The 23020-nt window shown below is 42.7% G+C and overlaps 1 protein-coding gene across 1 annotated transcript in view; it reads left to right on the top strand.

The window, feature by feature from the left end:
- The window catches only part of MAML3 (mastermind like transcriptional coactivator 3), a 419942-nt gene that overhangs the window by 211421 nt on the left and 185501 nt on the right, over positions 1 to 23020 (top strand). The window contains exon 2 of the mRNA XM_069743974.1: positions 15375 to 16871. Within this exon, the coding sequence (XP_069600075.1) occupies positions 15375 to 16871 (1497 nt within the window). The remainder of the gene's footprint in view (positions 1 to 15374; positions 16872 to 23020) is intronic.

Genomic DNA, 23020 nt, shown 5'->3' with positions numbered 1-23020 from the left:
TCACGATCATGTCTCCATAGACTTGCACCACTGGAGTAAAGTGCACCAAATTTATTAAGAGCCACAATGTAGTACAGTTTAATCCGATGCCTCTTAATAAATTTGCCACATTTGAAACCTCATGAAGGTAATGAAAAATCAGGAAGACCCCTTAATGTAAGATATAAAGACAAAGAGTCTTAGTGATGGAGAATAAATGTTCTGTAAGAGTTAAAAAGCGTATGCAGAAGACCAGAGTTGTTGGTGCTGCCACCAGCCATCAGACAGTCATCTGACCATTGAGTGTGAAATCGGTGATGAGCGCGGAGAGAGAACTTCTTATTTTATTGCTGTGGTTGGAATTAGGAAACAACCAGAGTAAACCTGCTGTAAAGATCACAAAGGTGCATAGTCACAGCTCATACATGTGCACAAAGCACCATGTGTTCTCAATTTTAGCATATTGGAAGCCACTAATAGTGCATACGAGTGTACCAACAGGGTATGGTCCCATGTCGTAGTCTGCATGTCCCAATATGCTGTATTCAATAGTGGCTGTAGCAGCCACCAAGTGACAATGAACACCAACGTCGTTGTGCTGGAACAATGGCAGATTTATCAGGTAAGTAATGTGTCTTTCATTATTTTATGCAATCATCCCCCTAAGGGCAGAGACAGACTGCCGTATAACTCGTGCAAGGTTCTCATCGCACTGCACGGACTGGCCTGGCCCCTCTCCTGACCTGAGTAAGACAGCGTGATGGATTACTATGCAGCTGTCAAGAGAGCCGACGGCCAATACAAGGTTTACCATGCGATTCTCGCATGAAAAATACGGCAGTCTGTCTCTGCCCTTACTGGTCAAATCTTTGAAGAGTCAGAAAACTTTTGGGTCATGTTTTCATGCAGCATAAATGTTGCTGTTTTAATACAACAGGGTTTTTTTAGGCAGAAAAAGTACTGTGTTTAACACTTAACCCCTTCATGACCCAGCCTACTTTGACCTTAATGACCTGGCCGTTTTTTGCAATTCTGACCAGTGTCCTTTTATGAGGTAATAACCCAGGAACGCTTCAACAGATCCTAATGGTTCTGAGATTGTTTTTTTGTGACATATTTGTGAAAAAAATTTGGAAATTTGGCTAAAACTTTGAAAATTTCACAATTTTCAAATTTTTAATTTTTATTCTGTTAAACGAGAGATTTATGTGACACAAAATAGTTAATAAATAACATTACCCACATGTCTACTTTACATCAGCACAATTTTGGAAACAAATTTTTTTTTTTGCTAGGAAGTTATAAGGGATAAAATTTGACCAGCGATTTCTCATTTTTACGAAATTTACAAAACCATTTTTTTAGGGACCATCTCACATTTGAAGTCAGTTTGAGGGGTCTACATGGCTGAAAATACCCAAAAGTGACACTATTCTAAAAACTGCACCCCTCAAGGTACTGAAAATCACATTCAAGAAGTTTATTAACCCTTCAGGTGCTTCACAGCGGCAGAAGCAACATGGAAGGAAAAAATGAACATTTAACTTTTTAGTCACAAAAATGATCTTTTAGCAACAATTTTTTTTATTTTGCCAAGGGTAAAAAGAGAAACTGGACCCCAAAAGTTATTGTACATTTTGTCCTGAGTACGCCGATACCCCATATGTGGGGGGAACCACTGTTTGGGCGCACGACAGGGCTCGGAAGGGAAGGAGCGCCATTTGACTTTTTCAATGAAAAATTGGCTCCAATCTTTAGCGGACACCATGTCACGTTTGGAGAGCCCCTGTGTGCATAAACATTGGAGCTCCCCCACAAGTGACCCCATTTTGGAAACTAGACCCCCCAAGGAGCTTATCTAGATGCATAGTGAGCACTTTGAACCCCCAGGTGCTTCACAAATTAATCCGTAAAAATTAAAAAGTACTTTTTTTCACAAAAAATTTCTTTTACCCTCAATTTTTTCATTTTCACATGGGCAACAGGATAAAATGGATCTTAAAATGTGTTGGGCAATTTCTCCTGAGTACACTGATACCTCACATGTGGGGGTAAACCACTGTTTGGGCGCACGACAGGGCTCGGAAGGGAAGGAGCGCCATTTGACTTTTTGAATGAAAAATTAGCTTCAATCATTAGCGGACACCTTGTCGCGTTTGGAGAGCCCCTGTGTGCCTAAACATTGGAGCCCCCCCACATTTGACCCCATTTTGGAAACTAGACCTCCCGTGGAACTAATCTAGATGTGCGGTGACCACTTTAAACCCTCAAGTGCTTCACAGAAGTTTATAACGCAGAGCGTTTAGTCCGCAATTTTTTATTTTCACAAGAGTAACAGGAGAAATTGGACCCCAAAAGTTGTTGTCCAGTTTGTCCTGAGTGCGCTGATACCCCATATGTGGGGGGAAATCACTGTTTGGGCACACGTCGGGGCTCGGAAGAGAAGTAGTGATGTTTTGGAATGCAGACTTTGATGGAATGGTCTGCGGGCATCATGTTACGTTTGCAGAGCCCCTAATGTGCCTAAACAGTAGAAACCCCCACAAGTGACCCCATTTTGGAAACTAGACCCCCAAGGAACTTATCTAGATATGTGGTGAGCACTTTGAACCCCCAAGTGCTTCACAAAAGTTTACAAAGCAGAGCCGTGAAAATAAAAAAATCATTTTTTCTTTCCTCAAAAATGATGTTTTAGCAAGCAATTTTTTATTTTCACAAGGGTAACAGGAGAAATTTAACCACTACAGTTGTTGCCCAGTTTGTCCTGAGTACGCAGATACCCCATATGTGGGGGTAAACCACTGTTTGGGCACACGTCAGGGCTCGGAAGGGACGTAGTGACTTTTGAAATGCAGACTTTGATGGAATGGTCTGCGGGCGTCACGTTGCGTTTGCAGAGCCCCTGATGTGCCTAAACAGTAGAAACCCCCCACAAGTGACCTCATTTTGGAAACTAGACCCCCCCCAAGGAACTAGATATGTGGTGAGCACTTTGAACCCCCAAGTGCTTCACAGAAGTTTACAACGCAGAGCCGTGAAAATAAAAAATCATTTTTCTTTCCTCAAAAATTATGTTTTAGCAAGCAATTTTTTATTTTCACAAGGGTAACAGCAGAAATTGGACCTCAATAATTGTTGCCCAGTTTGTCCTGAGTACGCTGGTACCCCATCTGTGGGGGTAAACCACTGTTTGGGCGCACGTTGGGGCTCGGAAGCACCATTTTACTTTTTGAACGCAAGATTGGCTGGAATCAATGGTGGCGCTGTGTTGCGTTTGGAGACCCCTGATGTGCATAAACAGTGGAAACCCCTCAATTCTAACTCCAACACACCCCTAACCCTAATCCCAACTCTAGCCATAACCCTAATCACAACCCTAACCCCAACACGCCCCTAACCACAACCCTCAACACACCCCTAACCACAACCCTAACCCCAACACACCCCTAATCCCAACCCTAACCCTAATCCCAACCCTAACCCCAACACACCCCTAACCATAACTCTAACCACAAGCCTAATCTTAACCCTATTTCCAACCCTAGCCCTAATTCCAACCCTAACTCTAATTCCATCCCTAAGGCTATGTGCCCACGTTGCGGATTCGTGTGAGATTTTTCCGCACCATTTTTTACAAATCCGCAGGTAAAAGGCACTGGGTATTACCAGCCGATTTACTTCGGATTTCCAGTGTTTTTTGTGCGGATTTCACCTGCGGATTCTTATTGAGGAACAGGTGTAAAACGCTGCGGAATCTGCACAAAGAATTGACATGCTGCGGAAAATACAACGCAGCGTTTCCGCGCGGTATTTTCCGCACCATGGGCACAGCGGATTTGGTTTTCCATAGGTTTACATGGTACTGTAAACGTGATGGAAAACTGCTACAAATCCGCAGCGGCCAATCCGCTGCAGATCCACAGCCAAATCCGCACCATGTGCATATAGCCCAAGTCAAACCCTAACCCTAGTTCTAAGGCCGGGGTCACACTAGACCATAATACGGCCGAGTGCAATGCGATAAAAAATCGCATTGCACTCGGACCAATGTTACCATATGGGGCCGCTCCCAGCAGCCGACTTTTTGTCGGCCGTTTTCCTCGGTCCGAGACAATCGCAGCATGCTGCGATTGTCTCGGACCGAGGAAAACTCTCGGCACACTCGCACCCATATAGGCCTATGGGTGCGAGTGAGACACCGCACACCGCTCGGATATCATCCGAGTGATGTGCGCTATAAGCGGACCCCAGCAATGGAGGAGATGGAGAAATTCATTTCTCCACCTCCGCAGCTGTGCTCCAATCCTCCCTGTGCGAGAGAATCGGAGCACAGACGCATGACACTCGGCTCGTGCTCTGCTGCGAGCAGGAGCCGAGTGTCATTAGCATATTGCATCCGATGCTCTCGCATCGGATGCAATACACTAGTGTGACCCCGGCCTAACCCTAATTCTAGCCCTAACCCTAGCCCTAACCCTAGTGGAAAATATATATATATATATATATTTTCTTTATTTTATTATTGTCCCTACCTATGAGTGTAATAAAGGGGGGGGGTTCATTTACTATTTTTTTTTATTTTGATCACTGTGATAGGTTTTATCACAGTGATCAAAATGTACCTGGAACAAATCTGCCAGGCGGCAGATTCGGCGGGCGCACTGATCATGCGCCCGCCATTTTGGAAGATGGCGGCGCCCATGGAGAAGACGGACGGACATCGGGAGGCTCGGTAAGTATGAGGGGGTGGGATCGAAGCACGGGGGGGGATCGGAGCACGGGGGTGGATCGGAGCACGAGGGGAGCGGACAGGAGGACGGAGGGGAGCGGACCACAGTACAGGACAGAACGCCACCCCCCCCCCCCCCCCCCCTGGGATGAAGCGCCATTTTCCCTGTCCCTGCATATCCAAGCCCTTGCCTCCTCCTATCGTCTCAAACTCAAAAATATTTCCCGGATCCATGCTTTCCTTGACCGCAACACTGCAAAAACGCTAGTGCATGCCCTTATCATCTCCCGCCTCGACTACTGCAACCTCCTACTCTCTGGACTCCCCTCTAGCACTCTGGCACCACTCCAATCCATCCTACACTCTGCTGCCCGACTAATCCACCTGTCCCCCCGCTATTCCCCAGCCTCTCCTCTGTGTCAAGCCCTTCACTGGCTTCCTATCGCCCAGAGACTCCAGTTCAAAACCCTCACACTGACATACAAAGCCATCCACAACCTGTCTCCTCCATACATCTGTGACATGGTCTCCCGGTACCTACCTACAGGCGACCTCCGATCCTCCCAAGACCTCCTTCTCTACTCCCCTCTCATCTCTTCTTCCCATAACCGCATCCAAGACTTCTCCCGTGCTTCCCTCATACTCTGGAACTCTCTACCCCAACACATCAGACTTGCGCCTACCATAGAAACCTTCAAAAAGAACCTGAAGACTCATCTCTTCCGACAAGCCTACAGCCTGCAGTGATCCTCAACCTACTGAACAGCCGCACAGCCAGCTCTTCCCTCTCCTAGTGTATCCTCACCCACCCCCTGCAGACTGTGAGCCCTCGTGCAGGGTCCTCCCTCCTTATGTACTCGTGTGCCTTGTTATCTGCTCATGTTTAATGTATTTGTCTATATTTGCCCCGTATTCACATGTAAAGCGCCATGGAATAAATGGCGCTATAAAAATGTATAATAATAATAATAATAATCGGGTAAAATTGGAGTTAACCCTTTCACCCGATCTGCAGGGACGTGATCCCTTCATGACGACACATAGGCGTCACAGGTCGGATTGGCACCGACTTTCATGATGCCTGCGTAGCGTCAAAGGTCGGGAAGGGGTTAAAGCAAAGTGGCTGTGATATCGTGAAAACTCCTGTCCCCTGTACATTTATAGATGCTGTCAAAATGTGTATTTTTTCAGAAAAAATGCAAAGAAAGAAAGCCATTGACAGCACAGTGGCTCAGTGGTTATTACTGTCGCTTTGCAGCACTGGGTTCCTAGTTTCAAATCCCACCAGGACAACATCTGCAAGCATGCTTATATGGGTTTCTTCTGGTTTCCTTCCACATTCCAAAGACATACAGAGAGGGAATTTAGATTTTGAGCTGGGATGGGGACAGCGATGATGATATCTGTAAATGGAATTAATGGTGCCACATTTATAGGCATAATAAGTAAATAAAGCCAATGCATTTATGCACTAAAATTGGAAACATCTAAAGTACAGCAAAAACGCAATATTCTGAGCAGATTCCTCTGGCATATTTTGGTGCAGGAAACTGCAATAGAAAAAAAGGCTGCGTTTTCCCACTTGAAAACATGATCTCAAGGGCTTAGTTGTTGTATGAGGATGACACTCTCGAGGTAAAAAGCGAGTTTACTGTGTGATATCGGTGACTCTTTCTGTGCACAGTGGATGTTGCCTCTGTTGTGAGAGCAAAGAGATTTTTCCTTGGTTAAACTGGATAATAGGCCTATCAGGGTCAGCTATCAATAGCTAAATTATACGAGCTAACCTCACACAATTGCTCACTTGTCTACATCAAGGACATTGAAAATGAACACTTTAGGCAGAACTAATATCGCATGTTATGCCAAGCGCAGGGCCTGAGAGGTCAGTGCGGGGCACAGCACGAAATTCTTAGTTCTCTACTTAAGGACTGAATGCCATAAAGTTATCCCTCTGTACTAGAAACCATTCAGCAAGGAATCCATGACTTTAATATTGATGGATCTGTGCAAGTCAGACTTGCAGTAACCCCTTCAATCATCCGATCCTTGTAGTGCAGGGAGTCGAACCCCCACCAGGGTGATTCTGACTATCTGATCCCACACATGCCCATTATACCCTATGGTGCTGTGCATATGTCCTTTTTTCCATCGGAAGACAAGGGCAAATACAAGTCTATGGATCTGTGAAAAACACGTACAGCACACAGATCGCATCAGTGTACCATCCGTGTGCGGTACATGTATAACATTGCAAAGTATAGGAGAAGCTCTGTAATTTATTTATTTCATTATCCATCCTTGAAAAATACGGATGACTGGTGAAAAACATACACACTGACAGAAAACACTGATGACACCTGTACAGTTTTTTCATAGACGTGTTTTATATGGACGTTGAAAGGATGCCAAAGGCCACGGTCACACATTTAGTGTTTGATCAGTATTTTACCTCAGTATGTGTAAGTTAAAATCAGGATTGAAACAATCAGAGGAAAAGTATAATAGAAACACGTCACCACTTCTGCATTTATCACCCACTCCTGGTTTTGGCTTACAAATGCTGAGGTAAAATACTGACCAAATACTGAACAAGTGAATATGGCCTAAGAGCGAGAAACACCTGAAGAATGGTCTGCTCACTTCCTTTAAGGGCAGTCTCACACGTCCAGATAATTCCAGTACCGGGAAAAAATTGGTACCGGAATTATCCGTGTCCGTGTGCCCCTACATTTTTGTGGCACATCAGTGTGGCACACGGGCGGCACACGTGTGCCGCCCGTGTGCCCACTGGGTACCACACGCACCGTGCTGGGTACCACACGTACCAGCATCTGGTGCGGAAGCGCCATTCATATCTTCCCTGCAGCAGCGTTTGCTGCAGAGAAGATATGAATAATAGTGTTTAAAATAAAGATCTATCTTCCCCCCGCCCTCCCACCCCCTGTGCACCCCCCACCCCCTGTGCGCCCCACCCCCGCTGTTCTGAAAATACTCACCCGGCTCCCTCGTTGGCTGTCGCTTCTTCCTGTTCTGGCCGCAGCTTCTCCTGTATGCGGTCACGTGGGGCCGCCGATTACAGTCATGAATATGCGGCTCCACCCTTATGGGAGGTGGAGCCGCATATTCATTACTGTAAATGAGCGGCCCCACGTGACCACATACAGGAGAAGATGCGGCCAGGAGAGGAAGCAGCGCCAGCCAGCGAGGGAGCCGGGTGAGTATTTTCAGAACAACGGGGGGGTGCACAGGGGGGGCACATAGATCTTTATTTTAAACACACTTATTCATATCTTCTCTGCAGCAAACGCTGCTGCAGGTAAGATATGAATCGCGGCTTCAGCACCAGTGGGGAGGACAGCGCTTAATGTAGCGCTGTCTCCTGCACGGCACACGGACTGCATACGGACAACGTCCGTGTGCGGTACGTGCTTTACACGGACCCACTGACTTTAATGGGTCCGTGTAATACCTGCGCTCCCACGAACACTGACATGTTTCCGTGTTTGGCACACGGAGACACGGTCCGCAAAAAATCAATGACATCTGAACAGATGCATTGATTTTTATGTGTCTACGTGTCAGTGTCTCCGGTACGTGAGGAAACTGTCACCTCACGTACCGGAGCCACTGACGTGTGAAACCGGCCTAAAGGGAACCTCTCACCTGAATTTGGCGGGACCGGTTTTCGGTCATATGGGCGGAGTTTTCAGGTGTTTGATTCACCCTTTCCTTACCCGCTGGCTGCATGCTGGCCGCAATATTGGATTGAAGTTCATTCTCTGTCCTCCGCAATCTTGCCTTGCGCAGGCGTGTACAACGGAGGACAGAGAATGAACTTCAATCCAATATTGCGGCAAGAATGCAGCCAGCGGGTAAGGAAAGGGTGAATCAAACACCCGAAAACTCCGCCCATATGACCAAAAACCTGTCCCACCAAATTCAGGTGACAGGTTCCCTTTAATAAAACAAAAATAAAAAACAACCATATCCCTCACCTGTCCTACGTTCTGTCCCACTCCATAATCCATGTCTGGGGATAAACAGCTTTCAACCTGGATGGTGCCAAGATGCGACCGTCCAGGCTGAGAACCACTGAGGAATGAGCTGAATTGGTCTGTGTAAAAAGTCTCAGCATTCTGCCAGGTGCTCTGCATCTCCGATCACGCACACCCATACAAGTCTATAGATGCATGTAAAATGTCAGACTGCACTCGAATGTCATCTGAGTGCAGTCCGATTTCACAGATAATGGAGAAATTAAGTTATCTGTCTTCTCCACACCTGTGATGCGAGTCTCTCATGCAAAACAATGACACTTAAAGTAAAATGACAGTTCTGATCCACGTTTGAGCTAAGCGTCATTACCATAATCGATCCGGATTTCTTGGAATAGAGAACCATGGCTCGTGAGCGAGCATTTAGTGTCAGAATATTTACGAACATATTCCTTCAGCAATGAAAATGGTCATAATCTGGCCACAGTTATTCAGAGGAGCGGCACAGCATAGAGAGACAAGAAAAGCTATTCCAGAGCTGTTATTACGTGAAGAATAAGTAGTGACTAAACAGTGGTGTCAGGAGGCGACATGACGTCTTCATGTAGTCACTTACGAGAGTCACCTCAGACCAGCTATAGCTCGTGAGAAAGCTGGAAGTAAGTTTGGTGCCTGTATCGCTGCCGGGGACCATCTGGGTGTGCAGACTGAACCTGCTTCTAAGTGGAAGCTGTAGCGATATTTGCTTTCAGCAGCTAGCCTGGGAAGCAATGTACAATCTGTTATTATGAAGAAATATTGTAACTATTTGTCACGAGTATTTGTTGTGATACTTTTCTGCGACGTGTCTATTACATAGCACTTAATGAACCAATGTGTAAATGAAGTATCTTGTATTTGTGAAGTTACTGCGGAAAAGTTCTGTTTCTACATCTACATTAGCGGTATAATAATTGGAGTGTTACCCGCACACTAATAGAAGACATATCGCGCGGCTCGTGGTGAAGCATTGCATGGCGTCATTCATTAGTAAGTATAATTCACATTGGTATTTTTTTCTGTGTTTCAAACTCTTCAAAGGGGTGGACCAACATTGTTCTATAGGTAGGGTAGGCCATCAGTGTCAGATTGGGGGCGGTTTGACACCTGGCACCTCCACTGCTTAGCTGATACTTGGTGCCATGGCAGCCAGAAGGACAGAGGATACAGAACCGGAAAACCACGGATCCGTCCACTGCGTAGCGGACGTTCTCAGGAACTGAAGTTTGGATCCCATTGAAGTGAGTGGGAGCTGGGCAGCAGTACCTGAGAACGGCCACTACACGGCGCTGTGGTGGGCTGGCTCTGCACATTGAGTACCAGGTACCAGTTGAGCAGTGGAGGTGCCAGGTGGTAGAAGAAGGGGAGATGAAAGCAAACGAAAGTTTCTGGTGAGTGCCGCTGATCTCTAAAGGCTCCTCAAACCGTCACAACTCAACTCTCCCCCATATCGGAAGCAAGAATTCAGCATGGTGTCTTTTATCCTGCCTAATAGACAAGTGACACCTGTTTATCCTCATTTACTCATTTTAATAAAAAAATGCATAATTACCTGATCCAAAGCTGCATGCTTACATTCACCAAGTAATGTGGTACTATGTTATGAGTATAGATTTTTCCGCATACAGTAAAGCATAAATGCAGAAAATTAAGTTAAGAATGAAATTAAAATTAGGAAAGACCATAAGGCCTCAGTCAGACGTCCGTAAATCACGTGCGCATTCTATCTGTGATTTTCATGGGTAGAACACGTATCCATTACAATCTATGGAACTGTCCACAAGTCTGTGATTGTTGCCGTCCGCACATCTTAAAAAAATTAAATTCATCCAATAATATCTGCTTTTGATTTGAGTCACAGATTAATATAGTCTGTGGGTCCATGAAAATCACAAACAGGTCAGGGATGGCATCAGGGTGCAGTGCGTGTGCTGTCAGTGATGAACATTGTAATGGTTAGGAAAAAAATCACAGGTGAAACAATGGTACTGTTTTTACACACGAGAAAAATCACAGATGTCGGAATGAGTTCTTAAAGGCGTTATCATTTTTTACTATGGGCCTAAAAACTAGCAGGCAGGTAGATACTAACAAAGGCAGCTACCGGCCAGACATTGGCTCAGAGAGGTCACTGACCGTTCCTGCCAGGGATTCAGCTGCTCCATGCCATCAGAGCAGCTATTTTCCTCCCTGCCGCACTCTGTTGGTGGGGTGTGACTGCTGGCTCCCCGCAGTTAGGCAGCGGAGAGCCAGCTGTCAATCAGCATGTTGTCATGCCTTTTTGCTAGAGCGCAAAAGAAGCTGCTGCTCTGTCAACGTGACTTCAACGGAAGCCACTGAATCAGGTCAGAAATCAGTGCTGGGCACGACAACTACCTGCCTGTTAGCTCTTAGGCCCGTTGTAAAAAAAAAATAGTCCTGGAAAACCCCTTTAAAGGCCTAGCCCAATAAAGGTAAACTTCTGTAGGTCAGCTTCTATGGCTGGAATTCATGGGCCCTTCTCTTCCGCACAAACTGCTTATAGAGAAGCAAATTGTGTCTACAGCACCCATCTATTTACTGGGAACACCTTTTAATTGACTGCATTAACATGAAGCTTTAGCTGGTGCAGAGGAAATGTAGGAAATGATTGCTGGTCCTGGAAGCATCAACCCTTCCATCTCTTCCGCCTTCCATCTCTTCCACCTTCCATCTCTTCCACCTGCCTCAGACCTGCTCGCCTTGTGCTCATGCATTGTAGGTGGTGCTGGCAGTGAATAGGTTATCGAAGCCCAGCAAAGAGACATCGTGATAGGCAAAGACTGTTACCATAACAACAGCACCTTGGCTTAATCTCTTTGGAGAAATGAATTGCTGCTGGTGGTTTAGAGCAGAGCTGCTCCTCCAGGCACATAAAACCTCGAGTACCACTTGTGTTTATGCAAAGGCTGCTGCATTTCAAAATGTAACGCTTCATTTCAAGCTCTTATTTAACAGTTTCACAGATCATTTCTCAAAGACTCTTTGTTTTTATTCTCTGTACTTGTTTAAATTGACTTAATTATCAGCATAAAATCAAATATGCCATAGATAGATAGATAGATAGATAGATAGATAGATAGATAGATAGAAAGATGTGAGATAGATACGAGATAGATAGATATGGGATACATAGATATATATGAGATTGATAGATATTAGATAGATAGATCATAGATAGATAGATATGGGATAGATAGATAGATAGATATGAGATAGATAGATAGATAGATAGATAGATAGATAGATAGATAGATAGATGAACTCAAAAAAAAAGGAAAAGCAGCACCAAATAATTGAAAAAAAGTGGACTTTAATGCCTGAACGGCGTGGCAACGTTTCGGATGTGTTATCCTTTGTCAAAGGCTTGACAAAGGATAACACATCCGAAACGTTGCCACGCCGTTCAGGCATTAAAGTCCACTTTTTTTCAATTATTTGGTGCTGCTTTTCCTTTTTTTTTGAGTTTATTACTTTTTGACCATTGGATTGCTGGTCGGGAGAGCTCTGCATGCCTTGTAAGGTAGTAATTTGATGCTGTTCCAATTTTTTCACCAGATAGATAGATAGATAGATAGATAGATAGATAGATAGATAGATAGATAGATAGATAGATCGATAGATATGAGATATATATTAGATGATAGATAGATAGATAGATAGATAGATAGATAGATAGATAGATAGATAGATATGGGATAGATAGATAGATAGATATGAGATAGATGTTAGATAGACAGATAGATAGATAGATAGATGTTAGATAGATAGATAGATATGAGATAGATAGATAGATAGATAGATAGATAGATAGATAGATAGATAGATAGATAGATATGAGATAATAGATAGATAGATAGATAGATAGATAGATAGATAGATAGATATGAGATAGATATTAGATAATAGATAGAAAGATAGATAGATATGGGATAGATAGATAGATAGATAGATAGATAGATAGATAGATATGGGATAGAATAGATAGATAGATAGATAGATATGGGATAGATAGATAGATAGATAGATAGATATGAGATAGATATTAGATAATAGATAGATAGATAGATAGATATTAGATAATAGATAGATAGATAGATACATAGATAGATAGATAGATATGAGATATATATTAGATGATAGATAGATAGATAGATAGATATGGGATAGATAGATAGATAGATATTAGATAATAGATAGATAGATAGATAGATACATAGATAGATAGATAGATATGAGATATATATTAGATGATAGATAGATAGATAGATAGATAGATATGGGATAGATAGATAGATAGATAGGTAGATAGATAGATGTTAGATAGATAGATAGATAGATATGAGATAGATAGATAGATAGATAGATAGATATGGGATAGATAGATAGATAGATAGATAGATAGATAGATAGATATGAGATAATAGATAGATAGATAGATATGAGATAGATATTAGATAATAGATAGATAGATAGATAGATATGGGATAGATAGATAGATAGATAGATAGATAGATATGGGATAGAATAGATAGATAGATAGATATGGGATAGATAGATAGATAGATAGATAGATAGATATGAGATAGATATTAGATAATAGATAGATAGATAGATAGATAGATAGATAGATAGATAGATAGATAGATAGATAGATAGATAGATATGGGATAGATAGATAGGGGATAAATAGATAAATATTAGATATATAGATAGATATGAAGAGATAGATAATAGACAGATAAATAGATATGAGATGGATAAATATTAGATAACTAGATGGCAGCCCGATTCTAAAGAATCGGGAGTCTAGAATCCATATATACTTTATTTATTCAAATGTAAGAATAATACAATTAATAAATAATAGTAAGAAAGAACAAAAATAATAGGCAGTATATGGAGAAAACACCAAACAAAGTTCAAAATTGATGTGAAAATGTCACTGAACCACTTCACAACTAAATATATATAGTTTTGGTAAATGGTATTATCATTTTTTTGACGAAATTCGGCAGGAGCTTGAAGAGCAACGTCACTGGGCCCGCCTCCACGCAGTAGAAACTGGCTGTGAGGTAAAAATTCAAATATCACACCAAAATGGCGGGCGGAGTGTGTCACAGTACGGCACGTTTCTGATTGGTCGCTCGCAGCAGGCGGCAACCAATCAGACAATGGACACTGTTGACGTCACTTATCTCCGGACATTAGCTCCGGACATTAGCTCCGGACATTAGCTCCGGACAAAGCCACGGAAGTTGGCACAAATTGCAGGAAGTAGTATTCTAGGCAATTATATATTAGATAGATAGATATGAGATAGATAGATAGATAAGAATTATCTAAATAGGTATTAAAAGTTATTTTGATTTACCTTTAATTGCTACCAGATAGATAGTTGGGATCATCAGTGTTGCTACACACAATAATGTTTTATTTTGGGGGTGAAGGGGTTGCAGGTTGAAAGGGACATAATGGCAGAGGAGTTGTCAAACCATTTGCACTAATTTTCTTGCATACAAAAGTTTCTAATTTTTGAGCCTTTTTGCCCAAAAATGTGAAACATTTCCAGCATTACTCCAACTAAAATTGCCAAAAGACAAATCTTCCAGAAATTGTTGGAAATTCTAGTGTAAGTTTCAATAGAAATCTACACCTTCTATTTAGTTTGTGACACATTTCTTAAGCAGCGCACTCTTCTCAATAATTTTGGTGCGTCTTGATCAAGCAGGCTTTTGTTTAAGACTGGCGTATCAAACTCTCGTAAATTCCCTTTATTGAAAGACATTCTTTTTCACAGCAAGCTAGTCCTATCCATTGCTTTTTTTGACATTTATGTGACCATTTCCATTTCTTCTTTTTTTTTCAATGTCAAAACAAGCTTTGATACATATACAGCAAGTTGTGAAAATCATTTTATCTTCCTGTGCAGACCACAGCTGCTGTGGGACATGGACGTGATGTCAGTGCTGTGGATCTATGCAGTCTTTGATCTGCTGGAAGCAAGAAGCCTCACCTTCTTTAGGTCCCTTAGCGCTTGGGTGTAACAGGCCCTGACAAGACACAGTGTCAGTTGTGCTGATTTTACATGCCCGTGTGGATCAGCTGTACCGCCTGTGATGGCACTCTGGTCTAAGTCAGGATAACTCTTTGATTTGAGGAGTGTCTTGAAAACACTTCAAACATTAAAGAGATGTAACAAAGACAAATGTCATGGACAGGTTTTGTTTGTACTACTACACTGTCTGCGTTAGTAGAAGATACACACCTCAGGGTCCTCAGTAAATGGACAAGTTTTTAGAAGGAGTTTTTTTTATCAACAATTTCTGCCATAGGATCAAAACCAGTGTTGGACTCTTTTAGTTAATTTCTAGGTACTTTTTGCTTTGGAAAGTGTGAATTAGACACCGTGACTTGACATACTTAAATTCTCAGGATAAATAGAAAATAAATAAATTGTCTTGGGTTAAAACACATCATTATTCTGTGGGAATATGTTGAAACCTAAGGAAACAAATTAGTTTGACGTTATGATAGGATGTACACCTCTATTTTACAAATTAAAATATAATTTCACATGTACTCATTTAAATTTTCTCCTTTCTTCTTAGCTTCAAGAAGCTGTGCAGAAGAAGTTAGAAGGTGCTCGTTCACCACTTAACGGAGAGCAGCAGAATGGCATCTGTGAGGGGAGGTTTTCACCCTCTGCTAAACGACGACGGAAAGAGATGCCAGGCATGGACACTCTTAATAATCTGTCAAATATACCACTGCCTTCTGTGTCACCTCTTCACCAGCTCGATATGAAGCCACATCTACCTGTGACAAATAATGTAATACATTCGGGAGGATTAGAAGACATAAATAAGAACGGTGGACAGCCGGATGTAAAGCTAGCAGTAAATGGTTCTAATGCGAATGAACTAGAGGACAGTTTTAACATCCTGAATAAGGAAATGAAGCAAGAGCCACTAGATGATGCTTCAGTCATCGACACGTCTGATACTTCTCTTTCCAACCAAAATAAACTCTTCTCTGACATAAATTTGAATGATCAAGAATGGCAGGAGTTGATTGATGAGCTTGCTAATACTGTACCCGAGGATGACATACAGGACTTATTTAACGAGGACTTTGAGGAAAAGAAGGAGCTTGATTTTTCCAGACCCACAGCCCAAACACCCCTTCCTCAAGAAAGTGCCAGTGTAAAGAGTGATCCATCCCACTCTCCATTCCCTCATGTCTCTATGGGTTCTCCTCAAGTTCGTCCATCCTCATCTGGTCCTTCTTTTTCTAATGTATCATCTGTTTCCAGTATACCATCAAACTCCAGTGCTCCATCTACGTTAATGCTTGCGGGATCACCAGCAAGTTGTATTGTCCAATCCCCACAAACTCCTAATCCACCGCACACGCCTGGTCAAACCTCAACAAGACCTGGCAATGGATATGTCTTGACTCCAACATCTAGTTCTGGAAGTGGGTCTGTTAACCTCCCAAGTGCTGACTTGTCTCCTGCTGAGCAGCTAAAACAAATGGCAGCTCAACAACAGCAACGAGTGAAAATCATACAACAAAAGCAGCAGCACCAACAACAGCAGCAGCCACATACAAACCAGCCTTCCAGTTGGTCACCTGTGGGTCCACCATCTAGCCCGTATGGCGGAGCCTTTGGTACTGAAAAGCCAAATAGTCCAATGATGTATCCCCAAGCTTTCAACAACCAAAATTCTATTGTACCTCCAATGGCAAATAATCCCCCGAAAACCACAATGAACAACTACCTCCCTCAAAGCCACATGAACATGATAAACCAGCAGACAAGCAATTTAAATTCCAACTCTATCAGCAAAACGCCCAACATGCTCAATTATGGTAATACTAAACCACTGTCACATTTTAGTGTGGATATGAATCAGAGAATGACTCCTCCAATTGCCAACCAAAACAAAAATGCCATGCTACCATACATGCAACAGCAGCAGCAACCACCAATGCCGCCCCAGATGAGCCATTTGAGTGAGGAGCAAAAGCGACTTCTTATAATGAAGCAGAAAGGACTTCTAAATCAACAAATGGCCTATGGATCTCTGCCGGCTCACAGCCAGGTAGGCGCACAAATGCTGATCTCGTATCATCCTTGCCATCACTGTGTTTATGGTGTTTTATAGCTATGTAAATTGTGTTTAGATTGAATGTGTTGTAGCGTTTGACATGTCCAACTCGTGTGTGGCTGCAGCCACATGGTGGATTATTTTTCAAATCTAGAATAACCCCCTACTTATGGGCAGTTTACTTGATCCCTTTATCTAATACAAGGTTGGAGGCTTGTGTGCAGAATCAATCATGATCAGGACAACACAGCCAAGGGAGTTGCCTGCAGAACTCAGCCTGTGGATTTGTCCCACAAGATACCAGATGAAGTCTTTGAGAGTGTATGTAGAGTTTTGACTGCAGGAAACACATAAATATATGGAAAGGAATGCAGCGGTATGTTCTGGCAGGAAGCCTTCGCCTCCTGAGGTGTGGTCCTAGGAATAGTATATACTGATTTGTAGCTCATGCACATCTGGAGAGACATTGGCATCATGCACCTGAATATAAAATCCTGATCAGGTCTGCACCTAGTCGTCTAATACTAAATACTGACGGCTCCTCCTGTACGCTTGGGTCCCTGGTAGGAAATCCTATTTCTTCCCTGCTATGTAGCTGAGTCTTGAAGATAATGAGAGAGGAGAGAGATAGGGAACATGATATTGTTTTTTATCAGATAGACACTGATTGCGAGTAACCCTAGGTCACAATTGAGGTTGCCAGCAATTTATCTTCTTTAAAACGTTCGCTGTGTGCTCCGATTCTTAGACCTGAGGGGAAACAAAACCGTAGGAAAGATACATATTTGTCCTGCTGCTCTGTATTTACTGACCTTAAAAATAATTAGTGGCCTCTAATACTTATATACATGTCCGACCTGACTTCAACCATGTATTCTTTTTTTTTTCTACCACCATCCAAAGTGAATTTTGACCACAACACACAACCCTGTCTTGCTCTACTCACATTTGCCAGGTACAAGGACTTTCTTATAGAATATTGATAGTAAGAAGCAGTGACTGAGGCCCCCTGTACTTCGGCATCCTTGTATGTAGTAAGGGGGTGCTGTACCTCTGTTATAAGCACAGCCATGAGTGCTCCAGACATCTCCAACCTTAAGTTGCCCAGAAATAAAGAAGCTTTAAGGCCATCTACACAATAGACCGCTATCTCTCTTGACTCCCCCATACACAGGACCTATCAGCTCGGCCGCTCGCCCTTGTGTTGGCTATGAGTACTGTTGCCATACTCTACCAGTGGCTTGTCTCAGCAAAATGATTGTCCACTAGAAACCCAATAAGCTGTCTCCTTCTCTTCCTCAAATTATTTGTCAGGGAATAGTTGGGAGGACTGTTGGCCGATCACGTTGCTATCGGCAGGTTCAGATGACTTGAGTCTATGAAGTATGGTGGCCTTTTGTCCGACATGTTAGCTCTTGATGGTCACAATTCTCTGTCAACCAGCCGAGCACAGAGCCTACAATTCTGTGGCTGTATGACAGTCAGTCATGGCTTCTCATACCCTTCCCCAATGACGTGAAGACAATAATTCTTTCATTTCTTACTATGATAGTAAAGACAGAGGTGGGTCCGTACTATGTATAAATGGCCATAAGTGAATCCATGCAGGCAGCTGCAGACCTCAGGATTGTGTGTGGACTACAGTCGTTATTTGTTAGGAATAATACTCCAGTCTTACAGTTTTAGGGTTGGCTGTTTTCAAATTGCATCCAGAAGGTCTAACAAGGAATCATTAATGTAAATTAGTACTTGTGGCAGCGGAATAATAAAATCATCTCAGCTGAAGGCTGACGTCAACAACCTGTGGGTTCCTATTGACATCGTAATAAGTGTTCACACTAAAGACAAAAAATGTATTTTCAGATCACCTCTCTCCCTAGTCACTTGAGTTCCACATGTCCCGGGTGTATTGATGGTGTGGGATTGTTGGCCAGAGGTGCAGATGTTCCATGATGAGGGAGAAGCCAGCGCACTGTCATCTGTTATTTCTTAAAGGGGTTTTCCACTAGATGGTGTAAAAAAACTGTACTCACCTCCCTGAGAAGTGTCGCACTTCCTCTCTTGCAGCGGTGTCTCCCAATAGACTGCCTGCATCTGTTTCTGTCAGAGGGCGTCACATGATGGCTGCAGCCTTTAAATGGGAATGTGTAATCAAAAAATGACCTGTTGGTTAAATCAAGTTTTTGTGTTACGTGTTTTAATTTTCTTTAGCATTGACAATATTTTTTTAATTTATCATGATTTTTATTGGAAAACAAAATTAGTAATTTTTATATTGGCCACCAGGTTTTAATTTAGAAATATGTACCAGTATATATGTATATATTTCTGAATTAGTCATCTTAAGGGGAGGTAATGGCCAGTGGTGGGTTGATGATCTACTTTTAGCTCTTCTTAGCTCTTCCATAGTATGTCTGTATACAGTCAGTTGACCTTTTGCCCACCAACGATGATATGATCATTGTCTTCAAAATCAGATTGATGCAATGGCGTACCACCAATGGCGGCAGACCACGCGACTGGTATGGGAGCCGGGGGTGCCCCTTGTCAGCTCCCTCACTTGGCCCCCCTTCGTCTGTCTGCCCCTGCATCGGGCTCCCTCTGTACATCAGCGCCTGCGTCGGGCCCCCCTCCGCCTGTCAACGCCCACACCTGCGCCCTCCCGCCTGTCAGCACCCGCAGCGGGCCGCCCCTCCACCCATCAGTGCACGCAATGATGATGGAGGAAGGAGCTTCAGCATGGGGTGTGCACGATATTGTATAGAGGACCATGGGGGGTGCATTATATAGTATGGAGGACCATGGGGGGGTGCATTATATAGTATGGAGGACCATAGGGGTGCGTTATATTGTATGGAGGACCATGGGGGTGCATTAAATTGTATGGAGGACCATGGGGGGGTGCATTTTATACTATAGAAGACCATAGGGGGTGCATTTTATAGTATGGAGGACCATGGAGGGTGCATTATATAGTATGGAGGACAATGGGGGTGCATTATGTAGTATGGAGGACCATGGGGAGTGCACTATATTGTATAGAGGACCATGGGGGGTGCACTATATTGTATGAAGGACCATAGGGGTGCATTATATTGTATGGAGGACCATGGGGGTGCATTAAATTGTATGGAGGACCATGGGGGGTGCATTTTATACTATAGAAGACCATGGGGGTGCATTTTATAGTATGGAGGACCATGGAGGGTGCATTATATAGTATGGAGGACAATGGGGGGTGCATTATGTAGTATGGAGGACCATGGGGGTGCATTATATAGTATGGGGGTGCATTATACTGTATGGAGGACCATGAGGGGTGCATTATATTATACGGAGGACCATGGGGGATGCATTATATTGTACGGAGGACCATAGGGGTGCATTATATTGTATGGAGGACCATGGGGGTGCATTATATTGTATGGAGGACCATAGGGGGTGCATTATATTGTATGGAGAACAATGGGGGTGCATTATATTCTATGGAGGACCATGGGGTGCATTATATTGTATGTAGGACCATGGGGGGTGCATTATATTGTATGGAGGACCATGGGAGGTGCATTATATTGTATGGAGGACCATGGGAAGCACATTATAATATATGAAGGATTATGGGGGGGCATTATACTATATGGAAAGCTATGTGGGGTCATTACAATATTTGGAGAGCTATGTGGGGGCTATTATAGTGTTTGCAAGCAATTATACAGTGGGAAGGTTTATGTTAGGGTAAATCATACTGTGTGGAGGCCATTATACTGTTTGGAGGGCTAGTGCGGACCATTATACAGTGTGGAGAGGTGTGGGGCCATTATGCTGGATGTAGGCCCACTATACTGCATGGAGGACTGTGTGGAGGTCATAGTTTGGGGATCATACTGTGTTAGGGTTACCATACTTTGCCTTGAGAGTTGAGGCCATTATGCAGTGCATGTGGAGGCTAATGTGGAGGAATTCACCATGGGGGTATCATACTGTGTTTGAGGGGCACTTTTGTTAGCATCACACTTAATGATGACAATGAAAGAGGAATCTAGGTCTTCAGCATGAGGAAAATTACTATGTAAAGGCTGGAAAGTTGTGTGATAATAGCCTCTTCTATGACCCTGATAATTATTTTTTTTTGTGTGTGGGGGGGAGGAGGGAGTGCCCACTTAGAACTAATGCTCAGGGTCCAAATGATTTATGCATACAATCCTGGATTGATGGATACATTGCAGATATTTTACCCGTTTGGAACTTTTTGGAAACTTATAGGGGTTGGGAAAGGTATTCATTTTCAGATTAGTGGAGGTCTGAAATCTGGCACACAAACCTATAAGCTGCAATTTGCTCTGGATGCTGTTGGATTCAAAGGGGTGTGACCACTCATATAGTGAAAGTTAGCTGTTAATGGTCGTAACCATGGATATCTAAGCTACTGGAATGTTGTAAGAGACATAGCTAATTAGAAGAACTATACTACATTTCTAATTGGGAGGTGTTTGCTAATATTATTATTACACCTGCTACGTATTGGGATAAGATCTTGGAGCTAGGAATACCCTTTTATGGTTCAATATATTTTTATTGAAGTTATAATCAACAATTGATGTTTCAACATACAGTACATTAAAATCAAATTCAGGTTGCACAACAGGTACAATCAACTAAATATAAGTATATTAACCAACAAATACTTATTTGGAAAGGGGTCGTATAGTGAAACAATTAGTAGTGAAATGTATCATGTTATGTGAATAAATTGTTGTATTAATATGACGAAACACGATAGGGAAGAATCGGGGAGGAACACCCTTTTAAACAAAAGAATAGGGGCTCAGTGTCAGGTGGCGGCTAAAGTTTGAAGAAAGCTGCGCTCAGCAGCTCCGTTCAAAATGTTTACACTTGGCAGCAAAAAACAGCTAACTAGTGGGCTTTGTGGGTCTCGGACTCCCACTGATCTGCTACTTATGTCTTACCCTGTGGATAGAGCTCATCATTACCTGTGTCCAAACAACCCTTTTAAAGGTTAGCTGTAAAAAAAATATGGTTGTGTTATGACTACTGAAAGCTTACATAGAGTTTTCGCTGTTTACGCTTTTTTAATAAACCGCTCACAGTGTTTCCTAAGGCAGTGGCTAACCGTCTAGCTGCCGTCCACTTGATTTTTGTTTATGTATAAATATGCTGTACCATCAGCTAACATTATATGTGACGGTACTTCCATTTCTGGACTTGCCTGGAAGGCATTGACCAATCAGATCCCTGCCGCAAACTTTATGCATATCCGTCTTGGACAGAAGAGAGACAGAAGACAGGCATTGGTAAGTAACGCTTGTTCCCCAATAAATGTGTAGAGATCGGATGTGTCAGCCATTACAAATCAATGTGTAGAGATCTGATGTGTCAGTCATTACAAATCAATGTGTAGAGATCGGATGTGTCAGTCATTACAAATCAATGTGTAAAGATCTGATGTGTCAGTCATTACAAATCACTGTGTAGAGATCTGATGTGTCAGTCATTACAAATCACTGTAGAGATCTGATGTGTCAGTCATTATAAATCACTGTAGAGATCTGATGTGTCAGTCATTACAAATCAATGTGTAGAGATCTGATGTGTCAGTCATTACAAATCACTGTGTAAAGATCTGATGTGTCAGTCATTACAAATCACTGTGTAAAGATCTGATGTGTCAGTCATTACAAATCAATGTGTAAAGATCTGATGTGTCATTCATTACAAATCACTGTGTAGAGATCTGATGTGTCAGTCATTATAAATCACTGTAGAGATCTGATGTGTCAGTCATTACAAATCAATGTGTAGAGATCTGATGTGTCAGTCATTACAAATCACTGTGTAAAGATCTGATGTGTCAGTCATTACAAATCACTGTGTAGAGATCTGATGTGTCAGTCATTACAAATCACTGTGTAGAGATCTGATGTGTCAGTCATTACAAATCACTGTGTAGAGATCTGATGTGTCAGTCATTACAAATCAATGTGTAGAGATCTGATGTGTCAGTCATTACAAATCAATGTGTAGAGATCTGATGTGTCAGTCATTACAAATCAATGTGTAAAGATCTGATGTGTCAGTCATTACAAATCAATGTGTAAAGATCTGATGTGTCAGTCATTACAAAT

Source organism: Ranitomeya imitator, chromosome 1 (genome assembly GCF_032444005.1).
Source record: "Ranitomeya imitator isolate aRanImi1 chromosome 1, aRanImi1.pri, whole genome shotgun sequence".
In the NCBI taxonomy this organism is placed as follows: domain Eukaryota; kingdom Metazoa; phylum Chordata; class Amphibia; order Anura; family Dendrobatidae; genus Ranitomeya; species Ranitomeya imitator.
Note: the sequence above shows the minus strand (reverse complement) of the source record. Positions and strands in the feature narration are given on the sequence as shown.